Below are 11,789 nucleotides of genomic sequence, written 5' to 3' on the forward strand. Positions count from 1 at the left end.
TTGGTTTTGTTCAGTTTTTTCGGTTCCAGGCTTATAAAACCAAACTGGTTGGTTTTTTTCAAAATTCTAATTGATTTTTTTCACGGCTTGTATTTTTTGTTATTTGTTTTTTATTTTCTCGGTTTAATCGGTTTTTTGATTTTTTTTACTCATCTCTAATTTAATTTATCTATCTATCTACATATTGATACATCTTCTTACTAAATTTAGAGGACTCATATTCTCCCTAAAAAATCTTCCAATAATGACTAAGGAATTTATTGTCTATCTAAGGTCGTTTTAAATGGAATAAAAACAAGTAACAACTTCTTTGAAAAATAGTTTAGCAATATTAGCTTCATTTGAAGACTTTTTACAAGAAATGAAATGTGTCATCTTAAAAAACTCGTCAACAACAATAAAGATAAATTTTATTTTTTTATACAAGTTAACCTAAGAACAAAATCCATAAATAAATCATTTTAGATATTTCTAGGTACTCTAAGCTAGTTCCTTAGCAGTTTAACAAACATAATAGTACTATAAAAATCATCAATCATCGATTTTTAGTCATAACTTTCATCATCCAATTTTTATTCCTTTAAAAGAAAAAAAAAGATAAATAAAAAGACAAAAATCACCTACATTGGTACCCAATATATATAAAACCTACCCTTGACACATGTCACACATGTTGAGAGAGGAAAAAGAAAATTCAAAAAATCATAAAAAAAAACAAAAACATATATACCAAGGTATAAAAATTTTATTTTGATTCTTTGTCACCATTTCAAACATAATATTGAAATTAAAATGTTGTTTCGATTCTGCCATTCTAATTTTTGATTTTTCATTTCAGATATTTCATTTCTTACATCAAAATTACATCGATTTTATGGATTGGTCTTGTCTAGACATATACTTCCAATCAAATTATCTACTCTTATTTAGGGATTTAATTTAAATATGATTATTTTCAGTTCGGTTCGGTTTTTATATATATAAAAAAAAGCAACCAAACCAAAATTTAAAAAAAAAAAACAGTTCAAACTTGATGGGTTTCGGTTCGGTTTGGTTTTTTAGAACAAAAATCCAGTTCAAACCGGTTTGGCTCGGTTTTTCCAGTTTTGCCTCGATTTTTTCCGGTTTGACTTGTTTTTTTTTTTTTTTTTTTGTTTGATTTGGTTTTTTCAGTTTCAGGTTTATAAAACCGAACCAATCGGTTTTTTTTCACGGCTCGTTTTTTTCGGTTATTTTTTTTCTGATTTTCTTGATTTAATTAATTTTTTAGTTTTTTTACTCACCTCTAATTTAATTTATCTATCTACATGTTGATACATCTTCTTACTAAATTTAGAGGAGTCATATTCTCCCTATAAAATCTTCCAATAATGACTAAGGAATTTATTGTCTATCTAAGATCTTTTTAAATGGAATAAAAGAAAGTAACAACTTCTTTGAAAAATAGTTTGGCAGTATTAGCTTCATTTAAAGATTTTTTACAAGAAATGAAATAAGTCAAAAACTTGTCAACAATAATAAAGACAAATTATATTCCTTATACAAGTTAACCTAAGAACAAAATCTATAAATAAATTCTCTTAGATATTTATAGGTACAAACATGTATAAATGTGCGCTCTAAGTTAGTTCCTTAGCAGATTAACAAACATAATAGTACTATAAAAATCATCAATCATTGATCTTTAGTCATGACTTTCATCATCCAATTTTTATTCCTTTAAAAGAAAAAAAGATAAATAAAAATATAAAAATCAACAACATTGATACCCAATATATAAAAAACCTACCCTTGACACATGGCACACACGTCGGGAGAGGAAAAGGAAAATTCAAAAAATCATAAAAAACAAAAACATATATACCAAGGTATAAAAATAAAGATGAGAGAAGAAAAGATTGTCGAGGTAGTGGTCATTCCTCATCCCAAACATACACATGTCGTACCATTATAAGATTGTTTTGCTTCCAACACCATTAGACTATCACTAAACTAACTTCGAAGGTAGACACATATATGTAACTAGTAATTTTGCCTCATCTCAACCCATGTGTTGCATGCATAGCATTTTCTTTATTGTTTTTTATTTTAAATTTAGTTTAGTCCTTAATTCTTATCAAACTCATGTCTCAGTTTGTACTCATTAAATTTTGTAATTTGGCTTATCTTGATTGTTTTATTTTCAATTTAACAATATCTTATTTTGATTGATTTATTACAAATCTATGGTTTTCCAATATCTATGGATATCTTTTCCTATTGAATTTTTCATATATGTTAGTGATTAAGACCAAAATATTAAGGACACAATGGAATTAACTTTACCGTTTTCATAATTGAATTCAAAGAAATAAGGATTGAGTTGAATAATTTGATGGTGATATCGGCTTTTATAAGGGCTTTGATAAAGGTGGCACCCTTTTTTACTCATTTTAGTATACTTCCCCTTTAAATTAGAGTTGTTTTCATAATTTAAGGGTGTAAGTGGTGCTAACGGAAGAGCTACTTGTTGTGGAAGAGGTATGCCTATAGTTACTCTTATATAGGTAAAAGAGTTTGTTAAGTATTTCACTTATTGAGCTAATTACTAAACATTTGGTGATGATGATGGAGCACTTATGGTGCCCATGTACTGGAATTTCTGGCTTGTTAGCCATGGAAAAACATAAAAAATAAATGGAAATATCTTTTATTCAAGAATTCCTCACAAACAATACCACTAATAAGGTTTAAGGTAAACCTTATAAGATTAAGATCTTTTTAATATTGATGAATGGGCTAAAGGTTGAAGATATACTACTAAATTTGGACTTCATAAACGCCTACAAAACAAGTTATATATTGGGCTTGAGACCTTTTAATGCTTTAGTTAGCATAAATATAGGAGGAATAAAGTCTTAAAATGAGTGTAGTGTGTTTGTGTTTGTAGAATTAAAAAAAAAAATCAAAAGCTTAAGAAGAAGAATATGCACTAGGAAATTATATAGCCATGAACTGCATCAACTTGAATGAAGATAAAGGTGGAGTGAGTAAAATGCTATAATACTTGTTTTATTAAAAATCATTTAGAGTAACAACTCTAAATAGTTAGTGGTTCATTATTAAGTGAAAATAAATCCAATTATGACCTGAGAATACAAGAATATTTAATGCTTGATAACAATTATATAAAAAGTTGGTGCAATAGTTTAGGGTTGAGGTATGTATGCAATAGTTAGTGGTTTTGTTTGGACTTGTGTCTTCATGTATTGTGTCCCTTCACCCTTATCTTAATCTACAAACTAATTAATACATTATGGATTAATTGGCTCATTAGGTTTTTTATTGTTCAACCATCCTCTTTTTAGGTTTAAGTATGAAGTATAATTTATATTCGAGCTTTAAACCTAGAACACTTCTTGGCTCATTAGGTTTTTGAGTTGGCTCATTCTTTGTCACTGGCCTACCTAGTGATAAGGGTTGTAAATCCTACACCCATAACAAGGATAGTTGAATTATTATTGAGAATTTAAACTTCCCATCACATGCTTCTCTATTTATCTCCTGTTTAGTCTACTCCCCTGCCCCCTTAACATATAACGCCCCCCTGCGGACAATTTATTTTTCCCAATACAACAAAATCCCCACTATTGAAATAGATTTTACTGTGTTGGGCAATATCGCATTCAAAGAACAAGTGGGATGTAGGTTCATTATCATCTCAGCAGATAGGACAGACATTTGAGCGGGTGGTGGAGTTTGATTCAGTCTATGCAGTTTCTTGGATGTGTGATGGCTCAACAAAGCTATGGTTCGGGAGGATGCAAATTCTTTTCAACTCTGTTGCCATGAAAGTTAAAGATTTGAGGAAAGTCAGCTTCATTTACACCATAAGACAAGGAAATGTAGTTGCTTGGCAAAGCAAAGCTTGGATAGGTGGGAGGATTTCATTGCCTGCTTCTAATTCTATGTTCCTCGTACAGTTTATTTTATTTAATCCTTTTTCTTTAGTTTTCCATTCTCTTGATGATCTGTTCTGTCTTGCTTCTCTTCTCTAATAAAAGCTCATCGTTTTTCATATAAAAAAAAAAAAACATGAGTTGCTGTATACAGCTTTTCTTAGTCCCAAGTTATGTCCCTCACTTTCTACAATCAACAAATTTGGCTGTAAATTGGTCGTATACTTCTTTAATTTTATGCCAAAGTGAAAAGATTTACTTATTCTGAACAAGAAAGAACAGAAAAGATTTGCTTGCACAAGTTTTCCACTTGTAAGAAGCCAAGTGATCGATGAAGCAGTTGCCAAAAGTTTGGTTAAATCATTAAAAAAAAAAAAAACTAATGTAGATTTTCATCCGTGAAATCATAATAATTTTCAAAGCCAATATTGAAAATTTACCATGGCAGAATTGTGAACTTGAAAAAATTAATGCATGGGCAAAGCATTAACGAAGAAGCATATCAGTCCCAAATTAAAGCATAGAAGTAAGTAATATATCCATTCTCAACCACCATTGTTGAAGAATGAATGTTATCCTAAGTAGCATTCTAATTACAATCCAAACCATAGGCTTATACATAATATAAAAAGTATTCTTGTCCATCTCCAGGTAAAAGTTCCTTGGAGAGAGGGAGAGAGGGAGAGAGGGAGGGAGGGAGGGAGGGAGGGACGGCAGAGATCGGTGAAGCTGGCCTAAGTCCTAACCATGGTTGGTGGGTTAGAGGAAAAGAACCCAAGGGAACCAAAATATCTCCCTGGGTTACATGCAGGGTGCTTCGAGCTCCAAATCCATTTATGGAGTTCTTAGCATGATGTTGTAATAAGATAACTAAATGCAAAGTAAACAAACACTACCCCTCCTATTGCTTACTAAAATGGGCTAAAACTCCCAAAGTTTAGCCCCATTGAATTTACAAGAAAGGAAAAACAAGAGCTGATAAGATTTTCTTCCCTCACCGAAGGAAAGATCTTTTGTTAAAACACATTTAAGATTAATTAAAAGTAAAGTTGGTAAAAGCATTTATCTAAACATGACTGCACTGTCCTAGTTCTAAAATCCTAAGACTAGCTAGCTAGATGTTAATGCACAAAAAACTGTGGGCAACCATGCCCATGATTTCGCTAAAAACTGCCTCTTCAACTCGAGGTGATTAGCCATGTTGGAGGGATTATCCATTTAAAAACTGTTCTTGAAAATGAAGGGTTTGCTGTCTTTCTTGTTGAATGTACATTTTTGGCAAACCATTTTTAAGTTGATTAGCCTTGCCTAGGCTAAAATTTACAAAATGGTTGTTTTACTTAGCCTTTCCGGGGCTACTGATTGAGAAACTTTTTTCCAACCAAGCTAATCCAATAGCTTGAGTCGGTGATTACATACACATGTATTGGTTCTCTTCAAGGAGGAACCCTTCTTTCAAAAAGATGCAATGAAAACAGATGCATGACTCTCCGATTCTTGGAGAAGATTTCAACCCCTATGGGGGGTTTTGTGTGTGCAAGAAGCCCAAGATCCAGACATGGGCTTGTGTTAGGAAGAGAAAGAAAGAGAACCATGGTTAGGTCGAAGGAATTTGAGGCCTCGAATGAAACAGCTGAGGAAGCTCACAGGATAGAAGTGGCTAAACTGGGACACCCCCTCTAGCGATGAGGAATTGGAGGAGCTTGAAGAGCCAAGGTCACGCCTGTGGCACAGCAAAACACACTGTCAAAGATATCAGTACTCGTTCCAGTAAAAAAGGCATAATTAATTAAGTATTGTTTAAAAAATAATTGTTTGGACCATTCCTTGCTGTAAGAACTTAATCGCGTTAATCTATATAGGTTTTGTTTAAAAAATTATTTGTAATACAAGGGGATGTTGGGTTGCATAATTTAAAATTTTACATCGGAAAATGTGATCACTTGTCTTCTTTAGCTAAGCAGAAGAGGAAATAATACTATATATTGGTGACCTAATTAAGTTTTGTTCTCGTTTTACAAAGTCTAAATTTTGCAGATGCAGTGAAGGCCATAAATAAGAGAAGAAGCCGTAAAGATGGCAAACCTGATGGCAAGGCCGCGGTGGGAGCAAGAGACATAGGTGCACCATAATGCTGTGGATATCCTCCGGTGGTTGAATTAATGGCTGAATACTGAAACAGGTTGTATGGGTACTGGACACCATAGCTCTGCCCGGACGTAGGGTAGCTGGTGGCGGCTCCTCCACTTCCTTCTCCAAATTGTAGATACGGGTAAAAGGCTGCAGCTGAACCATTCATCAGCCCACCATGCCCAGTTCCATACATGGGATACTGAGCAGTTGCCCCTCCATACACATTGTAGTAGCTCTGCACCATTAACCCAAACAATTCACTAGAGATATATAATCTATCCATGCTTTTATTTTGTGCATTGAGTACAAAAACCCAAAAACAATAAAAAATATCAGCAATGCATGAGTGTGGGTTTATTTATTTGTTTGGATAAGAAAATTGATTAGTGGTAACATCTGGGGCATTGAATCTAAGACCTTAGCTTCGAGGAAATCTATGTTGCGAAGAAATAGGATAAATCAAAAGTTTCAACTTATTCCTACGGCGTCTTTCTAGCAAATTAACAAAGACAACCCTGCCGGCGGTCACAGCTGGTCCATGAAATTTCAGAAGAAAGTGAAAGTGTTACAGAGAACGGACCACAAAGCGTCTATTTTCAAAATGACAAAGAACAACAAGACAAAACAGCTTTAAATTAACTTTAGTTTAGCTTATCGACAACATACAATGATGGGCATCATGATGTACAAATGTTACCATATGTTAACAGTATTTTCCTTCTCTAACCAAAAACTATACACTAATATTATAATTACATGTTAGTACATTAATAATTTAGTGAATTCTATGTGTGGCAGAAAAGTTGTACAGAATAATTGTCTTGCCATGCCGACAATTGAAATGATAAGAGGTTAAAATCAATATTATTGATTTTAGCTTGATCTCATTAAAATGTATGAGATTATGAATTTAATTCGGTTTAATTTATTAAATTTATTTAAAATCTAGATTACATTGAGACTAATAAAAACTTATTATAAAGTTAATCTGATTAAACTTAGTTAAAATTTAGTTAGATTTGCTTTTAGAAAAAAATTAAAATAATATTACTTTCATTTATTAAAAAAAGAATATAAATTAATAATAAATCTAGCGGGGTTTAATGTTACTAGATAAAAAAATAGCAACATCCCCCGCGAAACATGGCAGCATGGTGAATAAATTTTTTACCTAGAACCCAACCCACCATCTAAGCATTTGACTAACCCTAAAAAACGACAAAATCGGATGAATATTTCTCTCCATCAATAATTTACATGATTGGGAAAAGAAAAAGAACTGCAACAATGATTATTTCACTCGAAGATGTGCCTGTCTTTAGAATATATCAGGCATGTAACATCTTGCCAATTTGAACATTAAGAGAAAACATAACAAAATAGTTGTCTAAGAAGTGTGCACGTTGGAATTTTGAGCCAAGAAAATGTTATCCTATATAACTTCAGGTGTTCGACATAAAATCTATCTTTTTCTTCTTTTTCGTTTCGATTACAATGTGTTCCAGCTTTAATCTCGAAGAGAAATGGTGGATTAGAAATTAATTTTATCTGGTAATTTATCAATGATTCTTACGGAAATGAATAAAAGTAGCCATCCTCTTCCTTGCCTAGTTGCCTAGTAAAAACACTCTACTTTTTCTTCATATGTTGCAAATCGATATGTACAGTGCTTTTGACACGATTTGGAATGGCTTTTGAAGCAGTAAGTCATCCAAAACATATTCCTGGAAAAACCATTTGAGCAACTAGAAAGGGGAAACTTCTATATGAAGGAAGATAAATAGTAAAAATAATTGAAATAAAAAGTTTTTTCCTTAAAAGAAAAGTCACTGTCTGCTAAAAGCATGCTTGTAAACGCATCCAAAGATGAAGTGAGGAAAAAGCAAAAGAAAAGGAAGAATTTGTACAAACCGTTGGGTATGTGTAGTCTGGCGAGTATGAAGAGTACCTGAAATGGTGTAATTAAAGAGAAATGACAAAGCAAATAAAGTTAGTGCTCGATGCTTGACGTCAAAGGAGTCAGCGAAGATTCCAAAAAAGAATAGCTGGAGCTTATGAAGCCAAAACAGTATAATGATTGCCTTTCAGCTAGCATACATCTGTGGGTATGCATGCATAAAATGATAAGAGGTTACTTTTATTTCATTTTATTTTCTGGTTTAATTAAATTTGTCGGCCAGAGACTATAAATGGGCCAAGGCAACAGCTAGCTAGCACTTGATCTTCCATCACGATGCACCATTTTAGGCAGAAACTTAAATTTAAGCTATATAATTCTTACCAGAGACCATGGTGAGAAGCAAAAAGAAGCATGGCGTTAACATTTAGGGTGTCATATGCACGCATGAATAAAATGTACAGAGGCAAGACTTTGAACATGGCTTTGCCTGTTGCAGGTGGGTCTCTGTCCTACCATAATTATAGATATATAAATTGAGTTCAGGAATGGTGATTGCCATGGTCACCATTCACATGTAGACGTATCTAGGGCTAGTAGGGTCTTGAAGAAAGCAGATGGCCACGTGCTTGTAATTGTTTGTCGAAATGCACAGTGTCAAAGCCATAATGTGTCATATTTGTGCCGGCAAGTTGAGCAATTGTAGTAAGTCTTCAGGGAACGATCAGCAAGAAGCATGTGGATGGTGAGTACATGATGATGGAAAGGAATAAATAAATGAATGGCTCTCCTTTCTCTTCGTTCGAACCAAGTGAGAGAGAGAGAGAGAGAGAGAGAGAGAGAGAGAGTATGATGAGGTGGCTTGATTGATGAAGCGTGCTCTCGACCACCCTAGTTTAATGGGTTGGGTCTGCATGAGTTGGCAATGCACGTGCATGCAGCATCCCAAAAGATATGAGAGAGAGAGAGAGAGAGACAGAGAGAGAGAGAGAGAGAGAGAGAGAGAGAGAGAGGCTAGCATACCCATAGACATTATACGGCATCCCTTGTTGGATGGCATAATGAGGGAAGGATGCAGCTGGAGGAAAAGCTGTGCCCACACCACCTCCGAACCCTGTCTGAAAAGAGCTCATTACCCTAAAGTTCCTCCCTGCTCCTCCTGCAATAACATTTATTTATTATTATTGTTTCATATTTTTACACTAAAGCAGTTATTTTTCAACTGAAAAACAGCTAACATAATCAAAGGTCCACCAGATCAAATGAAAAAGAAGAAGAAAGAGAAGAAGAAGCTGGCAGCCCTTTTATTTATAAACTTCAACAATAATATTGATGGGATTAATAATAAAGCACAGATGTATTTCCTTAACAAGTAAACTAAGTTGTTTGCATGCTTGTAAAAGGCAATCCACTCTCTCAGTTATTACATCATGGAGTCCAGACTGTTCAAATTACGAAGAACAGAACCTTCCCCCATTTAGGAAGAATATTCACAATGCACGATGATTCGACTGTCAATGTGTTTCTTCGAAAACAGAATATGTTTTTGGACCTTCATCAAATTCTTATCCAAATTAATCAGCAATGAATATCCACAAAACTCTAATAACCTTTGCCCAAATAATTAAATAATAACAAATTTCTGAAAATATCAAAGCATCTCAGTTTATACTTAGGACAGTGAAAAGTAAAATGAATAAAAGTTGTAAAAGCTTTTTCTTTATATATATATCATGTTAACCCATGTGTGATCCTATATATATATTGACATAAATATCCATATATATGATCACATTAAAAAAGTGTATGGAAGAGAAATTAAAATAGTAAAAGTAGTATACCATGCTTTGGGGTAGAGGGTTTGGATCTCTGAACACCCATAGATGCAAGATTACAGTTAGCTCTTCTTCCATCTATCACTGGAGCAGCATCCACACAAGCCCTCATGGCAGCATCAGGTTCTCGAAAAGTTACCTAAAATAGCAACAGCACACTTTCCCAGATTAACTACCTCAAAAAAAAAGACAGGACCCTAGTATAATTCTTGATTCTTTTTCGAAATCCGTAATTTCCATGCGTAACTCTTAACTAGATCTGTCTTTAGCTCCAAGATCTCACCAACTGCATGCTTACAACATAAAAAACGCAGGATAAAAACATATATAGATGAAGCAAAAAAAGGGAGGGACATACAAATCCATAGCCTTTGGATCTGCCAGTGGCCTTATCAGTGATGACAACAGCTTCCAAGATCTCACCAAACTGCTCAAAGTATTTCTTCATGGTCTCCTTTTGAGTTTCCCAAGCCAACCCTCCAACAAATACCTTAGTATAAGTTGTGTCACCAAACTGACCTGCCAAATTTGCTGGAGTCATCTTTCTTGATTCTCTCTTTATCCCTACTTTTCTTTCCTGAGATCTCTTGATATCACCAGTACCGCTGAAAACCAAAGCTCGGTAGCAAACAAAACTTTATAGTATATGTCAAAATGAGACCTAATATGTGACTAAATTAACCTATGCGACACCCAATATGGACAGATAGAGGTGGTCGATCTAGATGTTATGTAAGTGCCAAAGATGAGAAAGACCCACTAGATTTGAAGGGATCTTTTCTTAGATTTTAGAGGTGAATTTTGGTGGTGACGGATGGTGGTCTTGATATCTGATCAAGGAGAGACAATTAGGTCAGTGAGATTGAAAGAGAGAGAGGAATTGGGATGGAAGAGAGAGCAAAAATGGATAGAAAAAAAAAATGAGGAAAGAAGAAAGACAACCTTGTAATACGGACATCAATTATATACTCAAACAGCAGCCCCGCCTCTTTTTCTCTTTCCCACGCGCCATTATTTCGTGTGTTTGCCACCATAAGATGATAATTGGCGTTCTGCTCATCATGTGTGCGATATACGTGCTGTGTTGAGTGTGGGTATGGTTTATGCGGCATTATTATGTCCCTCATAGCTGTACTTTGTATTATTTTGAGGGGGAAAGTCGAATGACTGATTGGTATGCGGTTTTAGCTTCTAATTACGAAAATACCAAACGGAACTGCTGTGATGAGAGCAAAAGTTCTTGGTGGCAGAAACGGAACGGGGAAGTTCTGGAAATCGAGGGCAGACGGATAAAATCACGCGGGAGGTCAACAGTCAACCCCTACGGATTAACTTGTGTGAAGTGGGGTGTATCATGTGTGCAACTTCATGGTAAATTATTTTTAATTAGATTACCCTTTTCATGGTTAGTGTTTTAATCTAACTAAATATTTTCGGTTAATAATGAGTGGACAATAAATTGATTAATACATGAATTTATTACATCCAAAAACATTTAATAAAAATATGTTACTCTTAATGCAATTATGTATTAGTTACTTTATTATTCACAAATCCAATTAGGATAAATAAATCATTATTGAGAGTTATTCTAGGTCAATGATAAGTGAGTAATAAATTGATTAATACATAAATTTATTGTGTTCAAAAATAGTTTTTAAATAATAGTTTTTTTGTTAATCCATAATTGTATTAGTTATTATTTATTATTTACAAATCCATCTCCAAGATAAATGAACCATCATTGAGCATTATCTTAGGTTAATGGCAAATGGGTAATTTTGGAAGCAAAAGTGCATGAATATAAAACTAAATTAGATGTAAAATGATATAAAATTAAGTTTATAGACCTAATTGTAACGTTCTTTTTGGAGATATAATATGATTCGGTGTCAAAACCCTTATTTGGAGAGGTGAAAATATATAATTAAATAAAAGCTAGAATATTATAGGACTCAAATAATTTCAAGGATATAACAACATACC

At 33.7% G+C, this 11,789-nt stretch overlaps 1 protein-coding gene across 2 annotated transcripts; it reads right to left on the minus strand.

Annotated features, from left to right (window-relative positions):
* Positions 1-4,396: 4,396 nt before the first annotated feature.
* On the minus strand, positions 4,397-10,739 carry LOC118044103 (uncharacterized). 2 transcript variants are annotated; one of them, XM_035052264.2, is made up of 6 exons: positions 10,162-10,739; positions 9,810-9,942; positions 8,992-9,127; positions 7,983-8,019; positions 6,024-6,306; positions 4,397-5,661 (listed from the first exon to the last, which is right to left on the minus strand). In XM_035052264.2, exons 1-6 carry the CDS (start codon positions 10,342-10,344, stop codon positions 5,618-5,620), a joined length of 816 nt encoding a protein of 271 aa, XP_034908155.1. In that variant the 5' UTR covers positions 10,345-10,739; the 3' UTR covers positions 4,397-5,617. The 2 variants fall into 2 exon arrangements, with proteins under 2 accessions (XP_034908155.1, XP_034908159.1); XM_035052268.2 differs by having other exon boundaries at positions 4,397-5,681; positions 10,162-10,738.
* Between the last annotated feature and the right edge of the window lie 1,050 nt (positions 10,740-11,789).

The sequence above is a fragment of the Populus alba genome, chromosome 19 (assembly GCF_005239225.2).
Source record: "Populus alba chromosome 19, ASM523922v2, whole genome shotgun sequence".
NCBI lineage: Eukaryota > Viridiplantae > Streptophyta > Magnoliopsida > Malpighiales > Salicaceae > Populus > Populus alba.

Coding starts and splice junctions, on each gene's coding strand:
- LOC118044103 (XM_035052264.2), bottom strand. CDS start 10,344: ATGACTCCAGCAAATTTGGCAGGTCAGTTTGGTGACACAACTTATACT. Junction 9,943..10,161: donor GATCCAAAGGCTATGGATTT/GTATGTCCCTCC, acceptor TTGCTATTTTAG/GTAACTTTTCGAGAACCTGA. Junction 8,020..8,991: donor ATGCCGTATAATGTCTATGG/GTATGCTAGCCT, acceptor ACACCATTTCAG/GTACTCTTCATACTCGCCAG.